This window comes from Clinocottus analis, unplaced genomic scaffold (assembly GCF_023055335.1).
Source record: "Clinocottus analis isolate CAN_PGR_092001 unplaced genomic scaffold, fCliAna1.0.p SCAF_7, whole genome shotgun sequence".
In the NCBI taxonomy this organism is placed as follows: Eukaryota; Metazoa; Chordata; class Actinopteri; order Perciformes; family Cottidae; genus Clinocottus; species Clinocottus analis.
The window spans coordinates 8,745,606-8,773,577 of record NW_027176229.1 but is presented as its reverse complement, the minus strand read 5'-3'; the positions used below and the strand labels follow the sequence as shown (position 1 = coordinate 8,773,577).

Here is a 27,972-nt window from a genome sequence, read left to right as displayed (position 1 = left end):
TTGCTGCAGACGTACTGGTGAGGAACTCTTTCTAATTGCAATGTTGTATTGAATCTGGATATATAATACATATAATACAGATGTATCGAGTTCCTATATTTATGACGTCCGCTGTGAACTTGATCTCTTAAGAATACCAAATGGGAATTTCTTCAAATTTGGCAAATATGTCTACCTGGACTCAAGAATGAATGTATTACATTTTTTTGTGGTCAAGGTCAAGGTTATTGACCTTTCTAAACATTTTTTTTGTCCATAAGTCAATAATTGATATGCTAATAAGGACAATGTCACACTAAGGTCTAAAAGGATACAAATATTGATGACATTTTGAACTGACATGTTTGTAAAATGTGTACTTGATGCACGGCGGTAATTACTTTTCTTTTTTTTAATTGTGATTCTGTTAACTGGATTAACTGTGATTATAGTTTCAACAAAAGGTTCATAACATCCCATTGTGTGCGGAAAAAACAGTATTATCTAGCCATTGTAGATCCATGTTTTGCTTACTCAGAGCTCAGTCACAAAGCCTGCAGGGAGTTTGAACTGAGGACTGGCTGTTAGTGACCCGCTGGCGGTTGAAGTGCACTGATGAGGTCTGGCACTTCATTAGAATGCTGCTCTGAACCTCGCAACGCACAATAGTGGCTGTTACTGCTGATGGCTTGGATCCAGGGAGGAAAATAAAAGCGAAGGATAGAGGGAGTGAGAGGGAAAGTCCAAACCACTGTAAGCTGACCGGCCTTGGGGCCACACAATCCCTGCTGCACAGAGCCTCTGCTGTAGCAGCCACAGCTCTGGCCCCAACATCGCCTGTACGCAAACATTATGCTAACCAGTGGCAAGAGTTCAGCCAAACCAGGCACCGAACCTCCCTAAAATAGGAAAGATAAACGATTTCCTGGCATTCTCAACGCTGGCAATTCTCCACGCAGACAACGGTTTGCGTAGTTCAATGGTTTCTACAATAGAGGCATCCAGACACTGGGCTGGCTGTCATATGCCATTACGTGCGATGGCACAGCATTGTTACTCATCAGCTCATCTTCTCTTGATATGTGCTCAGCCCATTCCCAGAGGAGCCACTGGGGAACAATGGCGTGATGCGCCTCTTCGCACATTCCACAAGGCTCTATTGAGCTGTCTAATGAACCTCTACCGCATACGCGGCCTGCGCTGGCTGCCACGGCGCTACGAAAATACTATCTCGCCCCATCACACCCCCTTATATTTAATTTGTTTGGAATGTGTAATAGGCTGTGAAGTGGAGCGGGGCGCAGTGTTGATCTGTGCCAACCAGGTCTGCGGGTAGGGAGGGACAGGTGCCAGCCATCCGTGGAAGGTGCTGTACTTAACACTCTGCGCTGGGCCTGAGTGTAGAATCCTGGCCCTGTGCTGTCGGCTTTTAGAGGGGCCTGCCGCCTGCCAGTGTCCTTTTGCTTCAGCCAAGCACGCTTTTAGTTTGGTAATAAGACTTCATAGCTGGGTTTTCTCGTTCTGAAGAGAAAGCAGCTGAAAGTTGCAGAGAAAAGGTTGTGTTTGAGCCACAGTCGCCATGAAGCGCAGCGCACATTACTTTATTTGTGCTGTAACTCAGGCCTGCACGATGAGAGGGAAATCCCACCCAGGGACACAGTATGCAATGCAAACAAGATGAAGCTATTTCTTTAGAGTTGTCCAATTTTTATGCAGCCATTATACTCTGTTATCAGTAATCTGTTATCAGAATCAATTTTTCAACGATGTATTGCGATGTATAGCTATGCCTGGTAATCTCAACAACTCATTTTTTATTCAACTGAAAATCCCAGCCCAGTGCTGCCAACTCTTTCCCAGTGAAAATAGTTTGCAGCGCCAGCGTCAAAAGTTGATAATTCAAGCGAGAAAGTCACCGAGTCAACACTGACCACCCGTCATTCAGGCAACCCACCAAAGCCACTACCGCAAAACTATCATTATGAACGTGAATATATCACAATGAATATAAACAACAACATGGCTATTGTTGGTATTCACACGTCAAGCTAGCAGCTTATTGCTGACTCTGTTATTGACTCTGATGCAGTGTAATGAGTGCAGGGGCAAACAGCTACAGGCAGACAGACAAGCAGATAGCAATGGCGGGATGGGACGGCTTTATTACGATCCTGCAACAGCCTGATTTATTGACTGCCGTTGAGATGTATTGACAATGTCAACAAATTAAATTGTTTTTAAGATGACCAACCCGGGCTTTAAATGAAATGTTTGCTTTATTAGATAATGATATACAGGGAGAGTGTCTGAGAGTGAGCACAGGCATGGCCTGATGTTGTAGGAGGTACATTAGCTGCTGGGACACAAGAACACCCCGTTTTCCACCATTATTCGCAAAAAAGGCAGACAGTGACATAAATAGCTCCAACCTCTCTGCGTCTGCCAGAGTCTGGTGTTTTATCTGTGCTTGTAGACTCCGTGGAAGAAAAATACAGCTCTGAAGATTAATACTGCAAGTACTTTGCCTCTTAAATGTACCCAGTGCTGTTTTTCTAACTGGACCTTTGCCTGCTATCCCCATTAGAACTCACGGGAGTATTTATTTCCCTATGGCTGCTTCGAAGTTGTCGTTGGTTACCGCTGTGCTTTCCTGGATCTTTGGAGGTTCAAGGAGGTTCTTAATTTAACACTGTGGTTGGTCAGCAGCTGTACTGACAGAGGCGTGTTTTTTTCCTTCTTTTTTACCTTCTCAGATTTAGGACGGGTGGAAAAGAGTGCGCTAAACACTGAAAAGATCTCAAAGTTAAGCAAACAAGACCTGTTGACACAGACCTCCTTGAGTTCCCAAATTCTTTCCATCATATTCTAGGACGGTTAAGAGAGGCTTAATCCAATAAAACCCGCTCTTTGACTGTTTTGTGCTCCGTCTCTCTCGAATCCGGCTCTGAGTGTGTGTTAGGTGGGGGTGAGTCGGTTCCTGTGAAGGAGTGGCCAGCTGCAGCCTCTGTTGTTCAGGCCACAAGGGAACACAGGGAGTGTTTTTGGGGTCATGGAGCTGCTACATTCCAGACTCAAATGCTCAAACGGGATCACTCATTTCTCAGTCCGCTCCGGACCAGAATCCACCTCCACTGTCGTCTCTGAAACACTGGTGCTAATTAAGGCTGCTGGTGTCTGTCTGGGCAGCGAAACGCGTATCAATGCCCTCCTTGTACAGTGCAGAGGCATCACTTAACGGTGAGCTGGAAGTCATGGGAAACCAGACTGAGTGCACCCTCTCCTTGATCCTTCATGTTCTCACACCGCTCATGTTGTGAGTTTAACAAGACCTTGTTATGGTCTTGTACTGTTAATGGTGATGAAAGGGAAGTGCACGGAGGCCTTATATAATTACTTGCAGAAATGGACTCAGGTGGGAATTTCTGCAGTTGGAGAAAAATGTTAAAGGGGAAATGAAAAATGACTTAAGTTCTATGTTGCTGAGTGCAGAACACACCGGCAATGTCATGCCCCATGACACATTGAACATTCAGCCAGTACATCAGGTGTGTGGGAACGTGCCGATCTGTTCCGAGAAGCAACCGTGATAATATTGCTGGTTTTCTGGAGTGTTGCTTGCATGTAGGACAGCAGTGTATCCTGTCACACAAGTGTGTAAGTGCACACCCTGGTGTGCATAGGTTCTGTACGCTACAAGCTGCCCACGCCCCATTTCAGTAATCAGGTGTCAATAGACAAAAGGCCCCTGAGACCTACAAACAGCAGCAGGGCATACTTTATACTTTTATTGCAACGTTTAGACCAGCTCTAGCAGCAGTTGAAGCAGCGTTGGCATTGTTAACCAACTTGATGTGACCTAAAGAATTAACATTCTCAGTGCCAGAGTGTGATTAGTGGCAAATGTGTCAGTTTTAGTGTGTCACAAATGATTTAACCCTGATTTATTTATTAAAAACACAGTGGGTTTCACCCCTAAATAATTTATTACTGCTGTAGCATTTTGTAGTGCTACGGTTTTACAATGATGAATATGCAAATATCACATTCTGCTTTATTAGCGATGACAAATTGCTCGCATTCTCCAAAGAGTCCAGAATTATTCCAACCAGTCTCACTGAAATATGGTGTCGCAGCAAGGGCTGAGAGTTGGATAGTAAATCTGCGGGACGGCCTTCAAAGGGAAAGCTATTGTGTCCCCTGCCACATTGTAGTGTGAAAATCACAGTGGGCACGTGCACAGAGACCGATCTGAAATTAAAGGCCTCCATCCACGCTCTGCAATCTGAGGCTTGCAGGCAGCAGGACTGGCACGGTGTCCCAGACCTCCGACCCTGGAGCCCCACAGCCACAAGCTGCTGCTGCGCTGTGCTGCAGTCTCTGTGGCAAACAAGCGCCCTGTCTTCTCTATCCAACATACACTAACAAACCTAATCAACTTTCTCTCATGGCTGAACTCTCCTGCATCTCCTCTGCCACAGCTGTACACTGTGCACATTACTTTTAATACTCTCTCTACCAGTGTGTTTTGATTCCCAAACTATGCCTTAGCAATGCCAGTTCCTGGCACCTGATCTCTCATAGGTTTGTTTCAAAGTCAAACTATACCAATACGAGGAACTACATGTTATGTGCGTCTGGCCCTGTTTTGGGGTTTTGGAAGGTGCAGAGGTGAGCAGTGTCTGGGGAAGGTACTGTGAAGGAAGACTTTTCTCTGCCTCCTCTCTGCAGTGGACCTCTCCAGGGAGGAGCTGATGGAGTTTAAAACTAGGTTTCTTTCGTGTGTTTTACTATACAGTGCTTCTGTGTTCATGCACATTGTGGATGCTGAGGGACTGTTACAGATGCTTCTATCTATGAATTCATGTGTACTGTGCATATTCGGCAGTGAACTTTGCTAGCGGCAGCACTGCGGTGTTGTGCGGTGAGGGTCTGAAGTGGGTCAGCCTCTCTGTAGTGCTGGAGCTGCTGTTCGCTCTCAGAGCAGCATGTGAAATGTATAGCCGGGATAAATCTGCTATTACCATCGCTGTGACTAGACACATTATTGTCCTCTGTGAACACGGACAAGCTTAAAAATGATATAAGATATCTGCACACTGGAGTAATGCTCCCTTAGTGATTTACTGAAGTACTCTATCTGTCTTTGCCATGCATTTCCAATAGTTGATTGTGCGTATGCTCGTTTGTCACTTCTCACTGGTGTCTTAGTACATCCAATTGGTTCAAGTGAGGCTTTCTTTTTTATTGGAATTACAATATTGTTTTGGGGTTGCCTATGAGCATGTTTCATAATGAAGCAATTAAAAATGTGCAGCAGAATCACTGTAGTCTGTATGATTTTTTTGTTTTGCATGGATTTTTTCCTCTCTCGGAGTTACATCGTTTGGCTTTCAGCTTGGCTACTTTTGAATGATGAGCATTTGGCTGCTCATGGATCCTTCAGTCCTCCCTGGCAGGCAGAGCGGCCTTAATTGTTGCATGCCCCTGGAACGTGCTTCGCTAATGGGGCTGTTGGATTCCCAATCAGTCAGTGCAGCGCTTTCACCCTCTATATCCCGGCAAGCAGGGCAGCCTTGATGATGCAACAAACGGCTTTCGTTTGGTGACGCCACTCAGGAAGCGATTGCCTGTAGATGACATATCTCTTTCATGCCTCTTTCAGGCCGTCTGATGTCAGCAGAGATGACGTTTTATGATAATGTCTTCCGGGTCTGTTTTTGTGTTTGTCGCCTGGCTGGCCTTGTGAAATAATGGACGTGATGAAATATGACAGCCATTCCCTCAGATAGTTACAGAAACTAATTTCTCAGACTCTGACAACCTAATTCAAACTGGGCGGGGGGAGGGGAGTGATGCCATTACTGTAAACACTAGATCAGAGCTGCTAATCCTCTTCAACATCGCTGAGTACTCACACAGGTAAGAGGTCCTCTGCAGATTGTAGTCAGGGTGGGGCTTTTCCCGTAAAACTCCAGAGATTTGCATAATAAGAGCTTATTGCTCATTCCCTGGATTCATTGCGGATTTAATCGGAATGTCGCCATCTTTTCATTGAAAATGTCCAAAGGCTGACTCATTGTGTGTTGTCCCACAAGTATGTAAAGGCGATTTGGGGAAACTGGAACAGCAGTAGCCTAATACTTCAAATGAGTCATGATCCTCTCTCCGTCCTCCTTTACCTATCTTGGAGCAGCTGATGAGAGGAGGTCTAACCATTCAGACCAAACAGAGAATTAGTTCTCTCCTCTGGTCTTCTCTTTGCTCCCCATTTTTGCTTAATCTTTATTTTGGCTTCAGAACAAGTGCTAAATCTCTTGGCAAGGAAAAGGAAACTCTAATAGGGGGAGATATGAACACCTTGTCACCATATGGGGTTCGGAATTTCATGGAATTGCTCTCTAATCTCCACAACATGTTAGGAATTTGAAGCCGTTGTTTTTCAGGAGAAAATAGCAGTCCGCTCACCACGTGGCTTCTCTTCCAGCGTGCAACTCTTCAGCACGTTGACTTTGGAAGCACTCACATGCACACACTGACATCCACCATGTCCAATTTCACAGCTGACCTGTGAAAACACATCCAGCTAATTCACTTTAATGTATTATTTGTTTATCTTTTGAAATCTGTTTTCATAGTTGAAACATATGTGGCATAGATTATTAATAATCAACGCACAAATTACAATTGCAACCACAATTGATGGAAAAGTACCAATCGGGCTGGATGTATGGATCGAGTAGCGAGTGTCGCGTAAATAAGCTGATAAATGATATCACATGATGTTGGATTGCTGCATTGACTCACATACTGGTCAATACTCCATCTAGCATTGGAAGTTGTATCAAAGGCATTTACGATGGAGCAGCTCTCAAAGCAAAGTAGCAGTGTGTACAATTGCCCTGTTTCTGAGGTCGGATGCGCTGCCAGGCCGCTTTGTTTTAGTTGTTTTTCCAACAGTTAGTGACTGTTAGGAGGTCTGAAGTCGGGTTGAATAGGTCAGAACTGTATTACTAATTATATCACACATCATTTTCAAGTTCACATATTGTACAATGTTTTTTGTTGAGGAATGTTTCCTTACAATTTCTGTAAACATTTATAAAAAAAAAACTAAGTTTTGTGGTGGTTAAAATTGATTCTCTGTAGACATATTTGTTGGATGGGTGGCAGAACCATGACAATGTTACTTTCCCATGGAACAATTGGATATGACTGCGGTGTGGCCTCAAGTCGGCATCACTCTTATTGTGAGATGTTGTTATTCGTGTGGGTATCACATTTGGAACGGATATTTCTCAAAGTTGTGCATTTGTGGCTTTTAGGGTGGGGGTCTGTTGGCTTCTTATTACACGACACAGTAAGTTATGTGTAAACATTGAGAGTCATCTTTTTTTTTTCACCCAGAATAATTTGTGGTGGTGTGTTGCATAAAGTTTCTCTTTTCATCCTCTGAGTCGTAATCTGGAACAGGCTGTTCTCTGTTTGATGCATTCCTCAGGTTTAACAGAGGTCTTCAGATATCATCCTCTTCAGTCTTTGTTCACTGCATCACTGGCCTGAAAACATTGTTTTCATCATTTTGAGATATTGCCTGGTTCCTTCCTGAGGCCAGTGGACTAATGGGCTTTGGCCTGTGGAATCCACTCCAGTGTTTTCACCCTCATTGGGCCATTTGCTGAGGCCCCAGTGGGGCAGACAACAATAGGCTTCATATGAAATATGCACCATGACTGGGGCATTGCAGCGAGCAGTCGATCTGTTCACAGCAGTTTAGTGGTTAGATAAAAATCTGCTTAGTTTGAAAAGAAAAACTCCAATGCTTCCAGGGATCCAAAATAAGATTGAGTGTTCATTTTGTTATTGGATGGTGCCTGCCTGTTATCTATCTAACCACTCTCTGGCATGCAATGCTCAAGGCCCTGTCTTGGCTCTCTTTGTCTCAGAATATCAGCCTAATGAAATGTGGGTGCATCCAGAGTCCTCAATTAGAAGGGGATTTCTTTTTTACATATATTATTTATTTGCTGAAATTGCTATGACAGAAAGACTGGGCCTCTAGCTCTTCCAGTCTTAGTGAGGAGGCGATGCTCCACAGTGCTCAGGTGGTTGCAGCTTGGCTAGTGCGCAGCTGCTCAAAGTAATTGCAGTGATATCTGGGGATGTCTCAGGTAGGGGAGTTTGTGCAACTCCGTTTCCAAACTCAGCTGTCAAACCCCAACTCGTTCTGATTAAGGAGCTGCCTGCATGGCTAAGCTGATGCAGACCAGAGAAGTCAGGTGTTGAGCCAGTGCTCATAAATGCTGCAAAAACAGTGCCTGCTGGCTTTGATGCCAAACGCTCTGACTCATGTGGCTGTGACGGGTTTAGGGGGGAACTGACTTGTAAAGAAATCCACTCTGTGTCATATCAGAATGTGTATTTGAAGAGGTGAAAGGTTAAGAAGTTTTGTTCCCAGCAGGGAACAAACCATGTGAACCATCAACATATTGACGGGTTTCAGGGTAAAGAAGAAACCAGAATAACTATTCAGTGAGGAGATCAACATGAGGAGTAGTTTTGGGCCATAAACTGCACAAATTGAAAAAGTAATGGGGAGAAAATGTACAGTATCCCAGGAAGGAAACATGTAATTCTCTGTTAGCTGGTTGGAACCCAGAATTTGACCACAATGGTGGATTGTTTGGCAAATCAACTGGTTGGATTATCAATTCATGTTTTAGTGAAGATAGCTAACAATATGAATCAAGGTAATATCCAGATTCAGGGGGTATCTGGGCAGAATATCTTTTCAAAGAGTTTTGTATGTTTCTTTCTGCGTGAGGGAGCTTCTGGGTCGTGCTGCATGTTGATGGTTCTGATCACACAACAAAAAGTGCATTTTTCATTACCTGAAGCTAAATTCATGTAATCTGTGGTGGCATTATCTCTGCCACAAGCTGCTATATTTGCCAGTGGAATTTCTTGGGCCATGCTCACAAGCTTTACTCTACGGATTGACCTCTAAACTGAATTTTTTTTTACTGGTTTACAGCAGGTTGCGTCATTTCGAAACACTGAACATGTCCATATGTAAACTATCATAATATTGCAGCAGTGAGTTTTCCACCCTACTGCTGCAGGCTCATCCTCAATCCTTTTAAAAAGTAAAAACTGTCTCTTTACAGTCTAAATGGACGGTGATTTATCTTTGTAACTTCACTCACAGCTTTTTGTACACAACATGTATTGACATACGTCACCTCAAGAATACAATATGTCAGTGGGTGGTGTTGCTTCCTGGACAGCTTGCAGTCACAGACCACGTTTGTGTCTGTATGTCACATTCCTGCTGAGGCATTAAGGATGAGGACAATGCTAAGGCCACAAAAGCACAGGATGTTTGTGTGTATTGTAGTTATTGCTGTCTATGTCAGTCCAGCTTTCCAAGTCAGTTCCTACGCAGTTCTTTTGTAACTTCTGCAGAACTGTGTGAAAAGCTGATTAGGACCTTTTGAGAAACTTGCATATCTGCCCCTTTTTCCAGCAGTGTAAAGCTGACAAAAAGCCTTGTGGTTATGTTCCGTTTTCCCAGAGAAAGATTTGCTTTTGATTGTGTGCCTGCTTTTCTTTCGCCAAAGCTTGGCTTCTCACAGCGCTTTCTCAAGGAGGATTATTGGGAAAGGCTGTCACTGTCCAGTAATTTATTTTATATCCGCAAATAAAAGTACTGTGGCAGTGTGTGTGCCTTTATTGTACTGTGCACGGTTGTGTGTGTTTGAGAGAAGACAGCATTGCCCTACTGCTGTTGACAAGAATATCTTGTGAGAGAGGACGTCAGTGTGTTATCCAATATATTTACTTTGATTCGAAATTAGATGTTGGCCAGTCAGCCTTTTCCACCTCTGATGTTATTCCTCTCTGACGACACTGGCAACAGTTTGTATGACTATTATAATGATCGTAAGAACATTTTGTGTTACGGGGCAAAATATTTTGAGGTGTGGCGTGATTTTACTCAGCAGCTTGAGAAGTCTCGGTTGGTTAAACCAGCACTGAAAGCTTACTTACTCACTAAGAAGCTCTTAACACACCTTTAACAATATCATGATTCTTGTTTTACTAGAACATTTCATTGTTGGTTTTTGTAAATGATTTTTGGCCAGATTTTCCAGCCAGTGCTGCTTTATCCATAAAACACTTATGTGTGTCTGAGCCTGTGCAGTAGGCCTACATGTGTCATTATAGTGAGGTATTTTTGGGCTCTGCTTGCATGCTGCAGAACTCATTGCACAGCAATAAGAGTTGTTGAATGCAGCCCCTCCCTCCTCTTTCTCCTTACCAAACCCCCCTTCTGACAAAAGCTCTCCACACAGTCAGTCTGGCTGCAGTCATCTCACACCCTCCACTCTATTTTAAGCCTTCAGACATCGGCCTGCTCCCCCTTGAGCGTACCCCACTCTCTGTGTGGCCCAGAGCATGGGCCTCTGCTCACTCAAGACATTTTTTCAAACGCAGCAGCTTCTGCCAGCTGGTGCTAAGGTAATAGCAGAGGTAAACTTCTGGATGAGGCGGCCTCACTAAACCCCTGTCCTGCTATACACTGCACACAAAGTTTGACTAGGATGTTCATTAAAGTTTACATACTTACAGGAGAGTTGACATGTTTTGTACGGGCTGCGCGACTGGTTGAGCACACAGCAGCCCATACCACGCTCATTAGGACTGAAATAGGCTAAACTTGGACTGAATTCTCGTGGACATGGCATTTTGAATAGATATTAAGTATTTGTACTACAAGTTCACTGTTTGCTGAAGACAACTGGGTCCATGGAAGATCTACGTCTGTTTTCCCCGGCACTAAAGCACCATTACTGTAGTAATGAGAACAGCAGTGTCGTATAACTTCTGCAGACATGTTCCAGTTTGCCCCTATTTCTTTATGACTTCAGCCTGCCAGGGTGGATTCCACAGTGGGCAGACAGCAGGAAAGCAACCAGCAACCCTATTTCCTTCCTGTCTGCATGCGGTTTGCCCAGCATCTACATTGTGTGTAATGCAAAGCCAGCAATACGCCACTGACCATTACAGTAAGACAAGTACCCAGGGTTATGGACATTGTCCAACTTGTCTGACATTCGTACAAATCATCACGGCCTGTTGACTTGGTATAATCACAGTTTCACACTCACAAGAGAGTTTTAAATTGGTGTTTAAATTGGTGTTCAGCCTTTATCAGATGATGTAACCACTCCAAATGTGAGTTACATGTGTCATTCAGGAGAAATTTAGGAAGTGAATAAACCTCATGTTTTCAACCACAAATACACTGTAGTGATTAATGTACTGTGTCCCAGTTTAAGATTTCGTCAAGTTTGCATTGGCCATCGACCCTGGAAAATTACTCTATTTCTGGCAATTAGGAGACGGAGACGAGTGTAACCTAATTTGTAGTTGCCGCACGGCATTAGAATTGTGGGTAATCAGATGGCAGGCGGACTCCGGACATCCTCCGTTTGACAGAGACAAAAACACACAAGCTTCTCAGTGTTCTTGATAATCACGGCGGTAGACAGGGAGGCGCAGTGGCTCGATCAGCTGTTGCAGTAGCTTCTTCTGGTTATGGACCAGCTTCAAGCACCACTTACTGATGTGTGCCATGATGACTGTTGTTATTTTACATAATTACTTTTAGATTACCCATGTTCCCCTGGGTTGAAATAATTGTGTTGTGGATCTATTACAAATGGGAGTCTGGAGATCCCCAGAGGTCCTTGAGGAGATTCCAGGGGGTCCCTAGCAAAATGAGCAATAGTTATATGTGTTCATTACTTACTCTTAAGCATCCACAGTACAGTAAATGTGACTATTTTAAGCATTCATATGCTCTTACATATAAATTACTACCACGCATTTCCCAAAAAGATTATGCCAGGCTGAAGGTTTGTTTGAAGTCTGACTGTTTGTACTTCCTGCCCTGCCCAAAATCTTTTAGCAATGTTGATGCCTTTACAGATCTCTCAGCTGATAATTTCGTGAGTACAAACAAATATGGTCGATATGAATGCTGGTAGAAACTGCCTAAAATAACACCTGCGTTGTAAACACTCTGAATCTTCCTTTAATGTAAGTAAGTGCTATCTAGAGCTGTGTGGTTTAAGGTTCAGGGCAGCTTTTACTGATGTCCCAGAGGGCTCTGAAGGGTTGTGCTGAGCTTTCCTTCCTGTTGGGAGTCATGCATTCACCAGGATTTGGTTGATATCTGTCATCCAAACTACCCTGACCCATCTCTTAATAAGGCACTTTACAGTCAGCGGGCTGCCAACACTCCTCTTCCAGCTAACGGCTATTTTGGGTCAAGATCCTGTTTACTGGATACCTAAATCTTAAGAAGTCAGCATTTCCTGCTCAGAGCAGCAGTAGCTGATGCGGGACGGGGAGGTGTTTTATCATCGGGGTAGATGGATAAAGATGTGTGTGAGTGTGTATGTATTTGATTAAAGTATGGGGGTGGGGGTTAGCAGCCAGATGCGAGGCCTGCAGCTGGCTGGCTGAGTGGGAGGGGAGTTACATTGAAAAGCAGCGGTGCCAGCAAAGTGGGGCTTAGCCAGACACTGAGAGGAGATAATCCATATTTCATCTGCATCCTCCTCTTCCTCCCAACCACCTGCAGAGCAACACAACACGGACCCAGAGCATGAATAGTGTATGACACTGAAATCAAATTTGAGAAGTGCTACCGCTTGAGCGGAAGAAAGAAACGCCCTTTTTTTTTTATATACAACACCTTGGGGAATGACTCTATTAGGCAGTGAGTTTCAAAGTTGCCCAACCCACCCAAGCAAAGCTCCCGTCCAACCACTTGCCCATCCTTCTTATGCTGCAGTGCAGCCTGCTCCTTTGAATCCAGCCTAAAGGTTTCCTACTGCATTCAAGATATATGCTCTCCTGATCATTCAAAACGCAGTTTTTTTTTAGCTTGAGAAGAGAGGCACACACTAAAGCTATATTTCTGATATCGGCGTAGTCTTAAATATTCATGATCAGCTTACAGCTTTGAAAGAGAGCTTAAAAGAGTCCCTCACTCACTCAGCCTCACACACACACACACACACACACACACACACACACACACACACACACACACACACACACACACACACACTCCAGAACGAAGACCTCTTCTGTTGTCGCTCTGTATACTCACCCCCTACTCAATATTCAGAGGAAATCAGGTAGACTTGTTTCCATTAGCTTGTAAATGAGCTGTTGTTTTTCTGGCACTTTTAATCTCTGATTAAAAATCTTAACTACAACACAATTTCAGCTGTAGCAAACCAATACAGAGCCTGTTCAAATCCAATTTAGCCCTGTTTACCTCTTCCAGATGCAGTGGAATGCATTAGGTTCAGATATGGCGGCTTTGCCTTTCTCACTTGACTTTATTGCTATTATGAACCTTGTCATAAATAATGCTCTTTGTTCACACTCAGACTCAGAAGTGTTTCCCTTTCAACACTGCGAGAGGAGAGGGAGCTCTGCCGTTGTTTTGCAGGGAAGTGGAGGACACGGCGTCTGTGTACTCTGGTTGACCCACACGTCTCAGATCTGTGGTAGTGTTTAGAACAGTCTGGCTCTTAACTGCTGAGACTCGGAGGGACTGGGTTTGTGTCGAGGCCAGCCCCGGTCCTCGTCATTATCTAACTGGACGCGACTGTTTGGCAGATGGAAACCTTCATCATGAATTCAGCGTGAGGATGTGCAGACAATGCTGTTTGTGACAGTGCTCACAACCAGCCGGTGACAGCATGGAGTGACTTGAGCAGTGGTTGTTAATGTCCTGCCTACTACTCATTACATGAATAATTCCTGTCATATTCGTTGAATGTGCTGCAACTCTGTTAGGGTGTTCTTTCTGTACACATGACATCTATTGCTTCTGTCCATCCGGGGAGAGGGATCCTCCTCTGTTGCTCTACTGAAGGTTTGTTTGGGGAGGTTTTCCTGATCCGATGTGAGGTCCTTGTCGTATGTGTAGAGATTGTAAAGCCTCAGAGGCAAATTTTTGATTTTGGGCTTTACAAAATGAACTGAATTGAATTGAACATGTAACCTCCTAATAATGGCCTTCATGGCATAAAGGATATGGCAGGCAATACTACAACGTATGTACATTATTCATATGGTCATTATATTTCGTGGTCTGTGTCTATCAGGTGAATTAGACAAAATTATCCACACTGGTGCTTTGTAGCAGCCTTTGAAAACTTAGTTGCAAAGGGAATTACATATAACGTGGTTTGTATAACAGGTCAATACAAGAGGTAAAAAGCAATTATTGCTCTCAATACATCAGTTTGAACATATCTATGCATATTTGTTTTGTCCAGCAGTCTGAGTTAGAGGGCACTGCACTGACCTGATGTATGCTCCTATATCCACATCTATTAACTACACACACACACGCACATGCACACACACACACACACACACACACACACACACACACACACACACACGCACACAATGCCTTTTTACCAGAGCTGGACCGAGCAGATGTAATATCACATTTCTTTTCATCTGACAGAAAGAGAATAATAAATAAAGTAACTGGGCCGGTAGCTCAAGCCTCCTGATAGATTTATCCAGCTGCACAATGGCTCCGTGATGGGACACATATACATCCAGCATCACCTTATCTCATGACCCGTTGAAGGTTAGCAGTAAATTGGCAGGGATTTCTCTATTGCCCAATTCTCGCAACTTGTCCTCTGGCTCTGACGCTACGACATTGCCCGCACAATGAGCCCAATCCTTTACCAGGCGGCTGGCACAAGGCCGTGAAAATATCCCCAGAGCGGGGTTAATCACGTTTGACTGAGTGCATATTTGAAAAGCAGTCGCAGTTATTGTGATGGACTGCGTTAGCTCTGCGAGGTGTTATCTATGTGTGCTTTTCACTGCACAGTCCTGGCCATGGCGGATGTGCCTTAGGGTTCTGGGGCTCCTTTCGAAGGTTGTGGTGGTTTCCTGTCAAGATGAGGAGTAGTTTAATTTGCGAGAAAATGTCCTAACTAGAGAATGCATCCGAGTGAATGCAGTCAAAGGTTCCTCCTCCAGTAAATCAGTTTGGAAGTAAATAAATGAAAGCACAAGTGCATAGGGTCTGCTTTGGAGTTCATGACATAAAACATCTTGAGAACTCTTAACTCATCCGAAGAAATATGGCACGACTTTGATGACATCCTGCCCTCTTCCTGTGGAGTTCGCCTACTCACCCCATCACCACAGTCCCAGAAGAGCACATTTAGTAGCATTCCTAAAACAGTGAGAGCGCCCTGCTAAGCCTGTTAGTAGTCCTCCATTATAACTGCCTCAGGCTTTACTGTTTTCTACACAAGAGAGACAAAGACAGCCGAGATGGAAAAGGGGTTCTGTTAAATGGGACACCCTGCGGCTGCACATGCAGACCGATTTTGGAGAAAGGGTTTCAGGGGGACAATAAGTGTTGCACCGGTAGTTTGACAGGAAGTGGAACATATGTCCCCTTTCCAACTGCCTAAATCTTGAGTAGACCTCACATGAACTGAGCTTCTGGCAACGCCTGTTTCACAGCCTCTTCGCCTCACTACAACCCCCTCCTCCAATCACCAGTCCACTGACAGAGTCAGGCTGATAGTAATCCAGAGGCTCACAGGATGGGCACTGCAAACGAACCGCCCTCCAGGAGACTCTGCTATGACATCAGGACAAACCTACCACCACCCTGCAATCCACCCACCACCTGTCCACCGTGGCCAGCTAATCTGCCTCTACGTTGCTGGATTCTTCTGTTTCTCCATCCCTCTCATAGCCGCACCCATTGTAAACAAGCACATTCTGGCCGCCAGCACGGACCCCTCTCCAAGACTCATTGTTTTAGTTTTACTCTACAGGCTCCACGTGGCTCTTCTTTTGTTTTTGTTTATGATTCTCCTACCCTTTTCTGTCTCTTTGGCTACTTACTAAAAATCGGCACTACTTATTTATCCACCTGTTGCTCGAGTTGTTGAGTGCTGTAATACATTCCATGTTGAGAGTGACTTTCTGCATGCTTCACTGCTAATGTGACTCCAGGCCTGGACTTGTAAAGAAAACATATGTGGTACGTGACTCCATGTGTGTAAGTGTGTTGTTGTACAGTGTGTAATTGATGGCAGATGTAAGAAATTACCAAAGGTTTCAAAACATCTCTCGGCCAAGTTAAATTGAATATCTGCCATTCCAGAGATTAAGATGGTGTTGAATGTTGCCGAGGGTTGAGCTGGGGATCCCATCTGTCGCTAGATAGTCAGTGTATCGCTACCACATTTACCTGTTGTGAACCATCGGGAGCTGAGGTTTCGAGGTTTTTTTTTTTTTTTTCCCCGCCCTCAGTCTGTTAGAGTCTGAGCCTGTCAAGCGGTCCGGCTAACTCAAGTTTTGTCTAGGCACCGGTGCAAAGAACAAAAAGGGCGCGCTGGAGTGTGGGGGGTTAGTAGGCGTGGGTTTCAGGGAAGGGGTAGAAAAAACATAAGTGGAAAGGGGAATGATGGAGGCTTCTGAAACCAGGAGGCCAAGCGTGAAAGAGATGAGAGGGAGAAAAGCCCAGATTTGGCCCAGGATCAGTCGTCAGAGGAGGAGAGATTAAGGTCCCATCATTCCCAGCTGCATCATCAGGACTTTGGCCCTCTCCCCTCCAGTTATTTGTGTGCTAGTTTGTGTGTGCTTTACCCCTTGAAAGAGCTGAGTTTAAGGATTTCTAAAGCATAAAGTAGACAATGTTTACTACCACGCATTCCGGCAAGAGGTCAGCTGGATTTTCAGTCATTCAGAGGGTTGGGACTTCTGCGTTGGCTGTAACTGAGATGAGGCCTCGCTGGATGTGACTGAATGCTCCGTGTTCTCCTTTTAACCCCGGGAGAGCATGCTGTTTTGGGCCTGTGCCACACATTGTCAGCCTCTCTAGTTCCCCTTCCTCAACTTGACTTCCCTTCAGCCTCTGCTTCATCCCACAAACAAATCAGGCTCTGGCTGGATGTTTGGATCACACGGCTGCTGTTCACAGTTGTTTTTTGCAGGTCACGCTGAATTGCGCTCTCGAACCCTCTCTTGGACCTCTTTCTTTCTCGTTCTGTATTGAACGACATCATGTGATCCTTCACCATCCAGTAATGCCGATAGGGCAGTTGGTAGTAACAGAAGGGGCTGATGGGAAATTGGACGACCCAAGGTTAGCCAGGCGATCTTTGCTTGGAGGATTAATTGTGTAAGAGCCATGTAATGATTGCTGGCATGTCTCCGGAGTAAAATCCTGTTAGTCACTGCACAGGGGTCAGGCGAAGACTGAGCATGTTGTGTGTGTGTGTGTGTGTGTGTGTGTGCGTGTGTGTGTGTGTGTGTGTGTGTGTGTGTGTGTGTGTGTGTGTGTGTGTGTGCGCGCACGCATCAGGAAGGAAGGTGACTCTGATCACGCCGGTATGCATGACCAGGTGGCGATGTGACAAGTTCTGTTGTCTCAACCTGAAAATAACCGCAGGCTCCCTTCCACTGTGTTCAGACTAAGACACATCTCCAAATTCTACTCACTGAGGTTGACTTGGGGTGAGAGGGAAAGTTGTTCCCTTGTATTTCTGCATTAACTGACAACGGGAGCATGTGGGGCTGTTCATAGGAATCATTTCTTGTTGATTGTTATGAGTGAATGTCTCTTCTGAGCCCTCAACCATTTTAAGCTCAATTGAAAAGAATGTGATTGCAATGGCTGATATGTGCAACTTAGGCTGGTCCAAATTATTACTATAGTGTTTATAGGACTGAGTTAAATCTCAGTACATTTTTAATATCCACCAAATTGCATCTGCAGCATCTTCTGCCAACTGAATATTTTGCATGGTATGCGTCTGTACCACTAATACGATATTCCTCCACGTTGCTATTTTTAGCACCAACACTACAACTATAACATCAATAAAATGTCTGTGCTGCGTTTACTGTACACCTTAGACACCTACTGCAGGAATGACTCATTCTCTTAACTCAAACCGAAGTTTTCTAGCTGTGATTCTGTCCTGGGGGAGGGAAAGCCCCTTATCTGCAAGCACTCTTTCTCTATCCCACATTTTACTCTATCTCCCATCCAATGACAACACTGAGCAGCTTATTGAACATAGATGATGAATGGGTGTGGATTGATGGCAGATAGCAGGCCTTACTAATTGACACCCCTGTATCACTTCATCTCCTGCCTTTGTATTCCTCCTCCTTTTCTTCCTGCAGCACAGCAATCCATTAGGGTTGAGATTAGTTGTTCTTAAGAAGCTGCATGTTCCTGCATGATCTATTGTAATGAAATATACTCCACGGGCGATTGCGCAAGGACTTTTTTCAAGGGTGTTGTTGAGGTATTGATCGCGTTGTATGTTTGTTGAGTTATGGAAGAGTCTCTTCTCATCCATGGCCGGATGTACCCAATGCTTTCATGTACTATAGACTTTTCTTATTATAGCAAGTACACTCCAAGCCTCGTCCCTTCTGGGGTTAGCCAATGCAAGAAGATGAGATCTCAACATCCACCAATCAAGTTCTCCTCTTTATACAGCTCGTCAAAGCCAACCACACCAGAAAAAAAGTACAGGTTGTACAAATCCTCAGGCTTTTTTAAGAGCCAAATCTCTGTCTGTTTGAGACCTCAATCTCTCCCTCTACTGCTGGTTGAACAGAAGTGATCCAACTGGCAAAGCTCCTGCAAGCTCTTTTCTCCTCATCAGAAATGGGGTCCAGTTCTTGGCAGGGCTTTTTTTTCTTGACAAGGAGACAATCTTGTTTCTTGTTATTTACTTGGGCTCAGGAACCTTAAAATGTGTTTCTTTTGTCTGGTTAAACCCGATCCTTAACAGATAGGCGTTGGTTTATAAAAGCTTGTGTTTTGATTTCTTTCAGGTGCTCTTAATATGTTTTAATCCTCTTTGTCCAAGTTTGACTCTCGCTGACTTTCACATTTTCATGGCAGGCTGTTAAAAATAGAAATAGTTGTTCCAGATGAACAGGTGAGGTGAGATGGACGGTTACACTTCAGCTGAGAGGTTTCTCCCTTGTTTTCATCATCTAGCTGATTAGAAATTTTAGCCTACACTCGTCAGATCATAAGCTCACCTGAACAACCTTGAGGTTATCACTTTTCCACTGTCTTATACAAACTATTTCCACAATATTTTAATGTGCTGGAACTTCTTACCCCTCCCTCACCAAATTATCTCTCATATCCTTCTTGTACTTTATCATTCATCTCTCTGAGGTCAGCCATTAACTCTCTGTGCTCCTCTCCTCCCGCTTTTGACTTAAGGGTATGCGTTCCTGAATTTACTCGACTCAGAAACAGCCTGTTATTCCCCCAGGACCAGGCAGAAAGGCGTGCTAGCCTACAGCCAGACGGCTTTTAATCATTTATTTAGGGGGTGTAATGTTGAGTTCAATTCCACTCTCCCACTTAGTGCACGCAGAGACGAGAGGAAAGTGAATGCGAGACACTGAATTAAGCTTCGATCAAGAAGCCAGTTTGTCAGTGTTCCTCCATCCTCTCTGTCCACTATGTGTTTATAACTAGTGTAAGATGGTGGTGCTTTTTCTTTCTTCTTTTTGTTTGTAACATGACGCTGTTTTGACAATCCCCCCTGTGTTCACCTGATCAAAGGAATGAAACGTCAGAGGAATGCAGTTAAATTAACTAGATTACAGGAGCGAAGAGCCAAAGAGGTGGAACATTCACAGTGATTGTGCTCGATTAGTAAAGGAGAGTTAACGAACACAGTATCTCCCTGATTCTGCACTGAGAATGAAAAGATAAATCATGCCATATGTGCAAGTTGGTACACATGTACATGGCGTAATTACCTAAATTGAATTCCGTAGACTGTTTTCTTTCCTTAACAATATTTACTCTTTTTTTTTTTTTTTACAAAGACACTTGAGGCAAAGACGATACTTTTATGTATTTCAAAGGAAATATGCGACCAGCAGTCTTAAAATTAAAAAGTAGAAAGATAGTTCAACTATGCTGCTAAATTACCTGTCGAACTGGCAGCCAATGAGTATCGAGGGCAACCTTGTATGTTCCCTGAGCATTGTGTTTCTGTGTCCGAACGAAGCTGTATTTTGGTTGGTAAAGGTGCTAATTAAAAAAAAAAAGTTCTTTGTTTTTTTAATGCTCATAACGTAGCGCCCAGCTACCCTTTTTCCTGGGTTAAGGCTGTTCGCTCTGTCCGTATCGTTGCAGTTGTTTGCACTTTTCATGGCGTTGGCTTCATTAGCTGCTGACTCAGCTGTCACCACGTTAACCATAGATATACTCTGAATATGACATTTTGTTCCTTGAAATTGATTGATTCATTTTTTTTATATTGTACATTTTTAAATTACAGTAGCAATGTACACACTCAGACTTCAGTTTTCTTTCTGTTTTCATCACCGGGTGCCTAGTTATGAAGGTATTTCACATTTATGATGTGCAGAACAAGGATGTTTATTGGAGGCAACTAATCAGCGCTCTGAATACCCTTCCCTGCCGAGCTGTGCTGTTTAGCCTGAGGTCAGTTGCAAATAATGTCTTTTCCTCAGCTCAGCAATGCTCGCGTGTAAACAAATGTGACTATTTCAATGCTGCAGAAAGCCTTCCCAGTCATTAACCCCAATAAAGGGACTTCAGAACCTTTCTCCGAGGGTATTGACCTAACACAGCTCGGTTCATGGTGCTAATTGACTCTAAGTTACTGGATAGAGTGATAGAGTGGTGCAGGTAAATAGAGAAAGTTTTCCGTGTCTTGATGTTGCTAAAAGAGGTTACGCATACACCCAAATCAAGGGACCAGTTTTTTCCCCAGCAGCCAGCCAGAGCACAGACCAATCAGCCTCCTCTGAAGTGTCACTGGCAGCTACGTGTGTGGCTGAGATGAGAACCGGGAGATGCAACTGTTGATCTACACAACAAGTATGACTCCTAAAGAGGTTAAGCGTAGATGCTGCAATAGCTTCCATTATATTAGCACTGAAGAGTATTTCTTTAATGAAAGAAGACTGAAAGCTTTTCTTGATGGAAAAGATGTTGTAGCTCTACTTGCGGCTGGCTTTGGAAATAGTTTGATTGACGGGTGGTTCATCCAATCCTATGCCAAGTATTTTTGAAAGTGCCTGCCCTTTTCCAAACCATTTCCAATGTCGTGCTCTCAAATGGCAGGAAGCTGGCGGCTTGTGGGATCAGTCGAACAGATCCTCAAAACAAACTTCTGTCTGATCAGCAGAAAGGACTGCAGATCAATGAGGACTGTGTGGAGCTCTGCATCTTGAGAGGAGTTTGCCCATCAGTGGAGAACTGTTCACTTCTTAGGGTTTTCCAAGAGGTGAAGAAAACAAGCATTCTCCCACCAAAAGGCATCGCTTGTGGCGAACAGCACTCAAACTTTTCCTCTTGCTCCCTCCTTTCCCTTCTCTTCCACCAACTTTGTGTAATTGGTCAGACAAAAATACTCTGCTTGGTTCAGTTGTTTTTATTGTTTTTATACACGAGGTAAATTTGCAAATTATGTATAAGATATTGGGGGTGGTGCTGAGGGAGATTTTGTTGTGTTCTAAATGAACAGTGCACACAATAAAAATAGCATGTCAAACAGAAGAAAAAAAACAATTGATGTCAGTTAACTCTGTCTACTACACAACCCTTCATCTTTTTTTCCTTTTTCAAGAAAAACTATATTTTGTAGTACACTGTCCTCCTCAAACTACTTCCCTCTTCATTACTTTAGATTTCCTCTTCCTCTCTTGGCTCTGTGCTGATTTGGTTATCAATGATAGCTTCAAATGCCTTTCTTCTTCCCTCTATCACGAGATCTGTGATGTTGTCACACTCGTGCGTGCCAGGGCGTTGCACCTCCGACCACTCACTTCATATCATCGTCTATCAGCAGGAAGTGTAACAGGAAGCCCGTATTGCTCACTCAGGGTCAAGTGGGGTATGAGGGACTAGCTTTCATCCTTAGCCCATGGACACTTCTTCTCTAAATCCATGGTCTCCCAATGAAATATGAATCAAAAGCAGTGCTCGAGGCCTTTGCTTGCCTTGAAAGAAGCTTTAACTCAATTTAAAGTCTCAAGCGGTGAGGAGTTGCTACCCTGCATCGCAGTGTTTGGATATAATATCAGGGCTGAATAAATCATGAATTGTCAGGACAAGAAACAAACTAGAGCATTATTGTTGTTTATATAGGCTTTGTCAAGAGTATGCACTTACAGATGTATTATTTAGAGAGCTGTTCTTGTGGAAACTCGTCTTGCTATGTAGAAAGGTCACTTCAGGGTGGTGACTGGCTTGTACTATAGTTTTTTTGCCATAACCACCATCCTTTGTTTAGATATTAATCTAAAAACTCATTCTGATAACATTGGCAGCAATTGTTAAAATGTTGTTATTGCTGTTTTTTTTTTTAACACAAATCTGTATGACCTGTACATAAATAGGCTGTTCTTTACTTTGACAGATTGAATTCATGAAACAAAGTGAATCAGTAAATGCTGAATAAATTACGAGTTATATAAGAATGAATTTGATATTTGCATTTATTTTTATTCTGCACATGTCATGTTTCCTTATTCCCTGTGCTGTTATTTCTTACACAATTATTTATGTACTTCCTTTCACACTTTCCATCCTTCCAGTTGGTGCAAATTGTGGGTAGCATTCTATTTAATACCCTTCATTTGCAATGTCCTTATTTATGCTCTATTTTTCTCTCCTAGATTATAATATAATTTGCTGCTGCAGTGGCCCAATTACAGTGCCGTCTTACCAAATGTCTAATGGAAGATTACCTGCATGTTGTGCTTTTTTTCTTTCCGTCTAACAACTGCATATGAAAATCCATCTGTTATTCTGGTGCCTTACTCTCCCCCCCCATTGCCTGTCTGTGCAGGAGCAGAGCCCCAGCAACGCCACATCCCTGGCTATGATGCAGGAGCCACAGGAGGTGGTGGAGGAGACGGTCACCATAGAGGAGGACCCGGGCACCCCCACCTCCCACGTCTCGGTGGTCACCTCTGATGATGGCACCACGCGGCGCACAGAAACCAAGGTAAGACACAAAGGTGCACTCGACGGAGTTGCAGTGTTTACATATGTAGCGGGAGCCACTGATCCTGTAACTGAATGATCAATAAACACAGTTGTATGTACATTTATTTATTTTTTAGGGTGATAATTGACTACATATTTTCATATCATAATTTATGTTAGATGCTGTGAAAAAAAAGTTCCCCTTTGAAATTATCCTAAGCAAGAAGGTAGCGGTGGCCTGCATATTAAACTGATGATGCTTCTACAATCTGCTGTACAGAATTGATCAACCTGGTACCTACTATCACACCTGAGCAGGACACCTCAGAGCAGGTGCATTGTTGTGGCAAAGAGATCCCATTGTGCTCATGGTCCCCAAAGCCTCTTTGATCCTTTTCAATATTGCTTCAAATTATGGTTATGGATTTCGGCTCCGAACAGCGCAGTAATGTAGCTCCTCTCCCAGACTTCCACCCTGAAGAACTCTAAATCCCATAATCCTACAGCCCAAAGTAGTTTCATCTCCCTCTCACGACTTCAATTATTTGATTATTGTGTTTTTATGAGCCAACTCCCCTGGTGTTCTCCTTTAGTTGTGTGCTTCTTAAAAGCGTGTTTGTTGATTCGTCCTCTGCTGTGTTCTGTTATTTCTTTCTGTAAGGATATCTCATCTAACGTGAAGGTGAGTGGACTTTTATACCTGTATGGCTTTTCCTACCACGCCACCATTTTTATGTGTGCCCATACAGGCTACAGCAGCAGTATGCAACACGGTCTGCTTCATCACAAGCTCAATACTTATCCAGTTGATACAATAATTCTTAGTTCACTGCTTGTTGCTTCCACCTTTCGGGATGAGACCTGTTCTCCCTCTGTTTTATTATTTCTTTTGCATGGTCTTCTGTCTTTCTCTCTCCTTATTTCTCTCTCAAATTCTGTCTGACAACATCCCTCATTGACAAAATTGATGGTACACCACTGCTCAGCACCAATAACACAATATACAACCTCTTGCTTAGTGCTGTTAATATATGGAGTGAGATACAATATGGGCAAAAACATTGTTTTTCATGCTACTTTGATTTTATGACAGTTTTTTTTTTAGAAAGAAAATATCTTAAACATACATTCTGGTGTTTATTTTTTTACTACTTTTTTTTTGCTTAAGTAGATTTAGCATAAACGAGTTATCATTACATAACTCATCATTGGCATATTGAATACAATTTCAGAAAATATTGGATTTGTTTTTGCCAATCATATTCATCTTGCAGTAAAAATGTGTTTACCCTATTCCCCTGTTGTGTGTTGCAAATTATGATCTCTGTTGCACTCATGTATACCTAACTTTACAGTTTTGATTTTCTTTAGCTGTCGACATCATTATCTGATTTATGGAGTAATATCAGTAGATATTCCAAATTCTCTGACGAAATCATCAGAGTAAAACAAAATATAATATTTCCATTATCAAGTGTTCAGAGATGTTTTCTGGAAATGCATGTGAAGGAGCATATAATGCCTCATATACATATTTAAACCTAGAAAAACTTAATAATAAAAAAAGGAAGTAATCTACTGGGGATTGTCATGCCGATATTTGATAGTACATAATCCTGAGAATACTCTTTAATTCCTTGTGTGAGGAATTATGATTTAAATTACCTTTAACTTGTTTTTTCCCCAAATATAGCCTCATAATAGTTTTGATTTTTGAATAATTTGAATTAGCATTTTCTTGTACATTGACTCCAAAAAGTAATTTGCTACCAATTTGAAAACTCCAGGACTGAAAAGATCTTTTCAAGTGGCATCAGTAATCTGCAATTGCTCGCACTAGAATGTCCTCCTCGTGCTGTCGGGTTCAAGTGTGTGCATGTTCATTGTGTTTTGGGACACAGTCTGCATTTTAATTTGATCTTTTAATTCACCCCTCTCTGTGCGTGGAGAAGTATTCCCACCAGAATCCACGCCAGATTTCCACTTGCGGGCTTTAATATCTCTTCTTTTTTGAGACATACCTTAAATTAAGCTTCTATTGCAACATTTTGCTTGGGATTTGGTTGTAAACGTCGGCAGAGTCAACTGCTGCTGCTGCTGCTGTAAGCTTCCAGTGGAATGGAGAGCGCTGTGTTGAGCTCCTACTCTGGGGACTGTGAAACTGTAATTAAAAAGCCTGGTCTAATCCCTCATCAGGGAGGGCCCATTGCCCTCCAGCCTGTTTACTGCGAGGGGATTGGCCACACACACTCACACACACTCACACCCACATTATTTTATGCATTCATACGCAGGCCTTCCTGGCGATAACACACACGAGCATGTGCAGTAAAACATCGCACTAATCAAGGGCTTTGCTGCCGAGGAAGGGAAGAGGAAGGACACTCCTTTTAAAGAGGCCGCCACCCTGTCGGGAGGAAGGGGTCGGGTGCTCTCTGCGAGTCACTTTGAGGAGAAAAGCGAATGATTAATGTTCAGGATGAACTTCTGGAAGCCAACGTCTTTGTGGAGGCAAATGGATCTAGACCCATCCGAGAGTTTACCCAAAGAAACCTCCCCCTCGCCTCCCTAACTTTCCTCCTGTGCTGTCGTCCTCTCTGCCTTCACTCTGTCTAGCTCACTTTCATGTGTTTTTTACCCTCTCTCCGTTTCTATCCCTCCCGTCATCTCCTAGCAACTCACAGTTTTATTTACGTGCCTATCTGTTCTTTTGAACCAAAGTCGTGCCATACCGTCTAATACTAACACATTCCTTTTCCTTGATGGTTATTCCCCGTCTCACTGCTGGAAGATGAAACACGGAAGCTTCTCCCATCTTCCTGATTTGCAAGGAAAAAAGTTATTTCGGTGGTAAACCTGTCTAGCTGTTTTAGTGTCGGCAATATTACTAATTAGAATACTGAGAAAGATACAGAAAATGGGGTCCTAAGATGGAGCGACTGTATTTAAGTTTGTGTTGTCAAAAAGAGGCTGGATCCAGCCGACAAATTCATTTAATGCAGTGTTTTAATATACAATTGGAGAACAACCATAAACAGCCTCTCAGTAGCAGATCAACCACTGGTTCTCTTTGCATTTTAAATCAAAGTGAACCGGCCAAGTCTCTGAATGAGTTTCGGCTCAATATAATCCACGTCCGTGCTCCATTCCCAGCATGTCATGCTTTACTGCTGTCTTCCTGTTGGCAGACACTTTAAATGGGACACCAGTCACGTTGGAGGAAGAGCTGAGTTGGGCCAATCAAAGCAGCATTCCTCCTTTCCTCTGGATATGAGCTAATGAGACTTGAGACCACACAAACTAATAAATAAAACTAACTACTCTGCACACACTGGGGAGTCAATCTTGACTAGGGAGGAGTTAGTTTATCAGGTCCAGCTGTTGTGAAAAAGGAGGTGCCACTGTTGAAGAAAACAGAATAATGAACAGACTCATGTTCTACTAATATGGTACTACTTTCTTTTATTTCTGACAGACTCTCTTGACTTCACTAAGCTGTCTTTATAGTCATAACTGGAGTGCAGAATAGACTCTGCCGTCTGATTGCATTCAGTTATTGTACATATACCTTCAAAGTCTGTGGCACTGTGTCATGTTGCAACACAGTGCTAAAACAACAGATAATTAAATCTATTTGGGTTTGCTGCGAGCTCTACCCACCCGTGGCCACAACTATCACCCGTTGCACCTTTTCACCCAGTGACGGTGACCGACAACTTGTTACTGGAATCCAGGCCGGCCACCCGGACCCCCATCCCGGTCTCCATCTTGACCCTCACTTCATCAGAGAGAAAAACACTAAAGGATGCTGAACCCTGTGGGATGTTGGCTGTTTTCTCCCCTTCCCCGGCTGTCTCCCTGTTCCCTTAACATCATGTTTTAAAACGATTTACATTTAGTCACGTTTGTTTCTACCTTCGTCCTCTTTGAAAATGCCCTTTTAGATAGAAAATTATTCAGGGGCGTCACTACAACAAGCATCATACACATTTAAGTGACCACCTCTCCAAATATCCCCCAGGTCACCATGTCAATCTAAAGTCTCAATAAACATTTTGACGCTGGCTGCCTTTCCCTCCATTTTTAATAGTTTGGTAAACAGGTCATGCGTCTATCTGCGTGTGTTTGTTTCAAACCCTTTTCAGTACAGCATTGCCTTTCAATTCCACAAACACAGACAAATCTGTAGTATTTCTACATGTTCACATGCTCACAAATATTCACACTCTCCACCATTTTAGCAAGTCTCTTTCAGCCATGTTTACCCCACTTCATCATATTTCCGACGCCCCTTTTGAAAAGCAGGTCCCTTGCCTCCCCTCACTTCCCCTCAACGCCTTGTGAACTTGAGCATACATCAAAGAGTGTTAGAAAAATGTGTGATGGCTCCCTTTGCAGCACTTGCAAATCGCCTAAAAAGCTGTGTTGGTACAAGGCTGCTGGGCATGTCAAGGCTGGGAAGCGGAGCATTTACTGTGATCTCCTTTCAGCTCTGACAGAATAGGATAGAATGAAATATGTTGATGAATAAATTATCAAATTACCAGACAGGAAGAAAAGCATTCTGACATTATTCGCTGACTCGAAGGCATGGGTTCTCTTGTGGAGCTATATCTCTCAGGAAAATCAATAAAGCTTACCAAAACAATTCACAATGTTATTGAATACATTATACATATTATGCCTTGTAATCGCTTCCAGCATGGTATATGACATTCAGCCACTGTGGTTCCCTTGTGGCCCAGAGTTCGCATTAGGACCCGTGCTATGAACACCAGCACAGCCGGTGGGTTCTCAATACTGAATCAGGAGGATGAAAGCAAGGTCATTATTCCAAGGTCATACATGTGCTGTAGCGAATGTGAATAAAGCAAATGAGCTTTTTATTTGTAAATAGT

At 43.3% G+C, this 27,972-nt stretch overlaps 1 protein-coding gene across 12 annotated transcripts in view; it reads left to right on the top strand.

Moving 5' to 3' along the window:
- Positions 1 to 27,972, top strand: part of arvcfb (ARVCF delta catenin family member b) — a 187,745-nt gene that overhangs the window by 94,381 nt on the left and 65,392 nt on the right. For 10 of the 12 annotated variants that reach the window (XM_068604477.1, XM_068604472.1, XM_068604471.1 and 7 more), the window contains 2 exons: positions 22,935 to 23,093; positions 23,736 to 23,756. In XM_068604477.1, coding sequence (XP_068460578.1) covers positions 22,968 to 23,093; positions 23,736 to 23,756 — 147 coding nt within the window. In that variant the 5' untranslated portion in view covers positions 22,935 to 22,967. The remainder of the gene's footprint in view (positions 1 to 22,934; positions 23,094 to 23,735; positions 23,757 to 27,972) is intronic. The other 2 variants (XM_068604469.1, XM_068604468.1) reach the window with 1 other exon arrangement.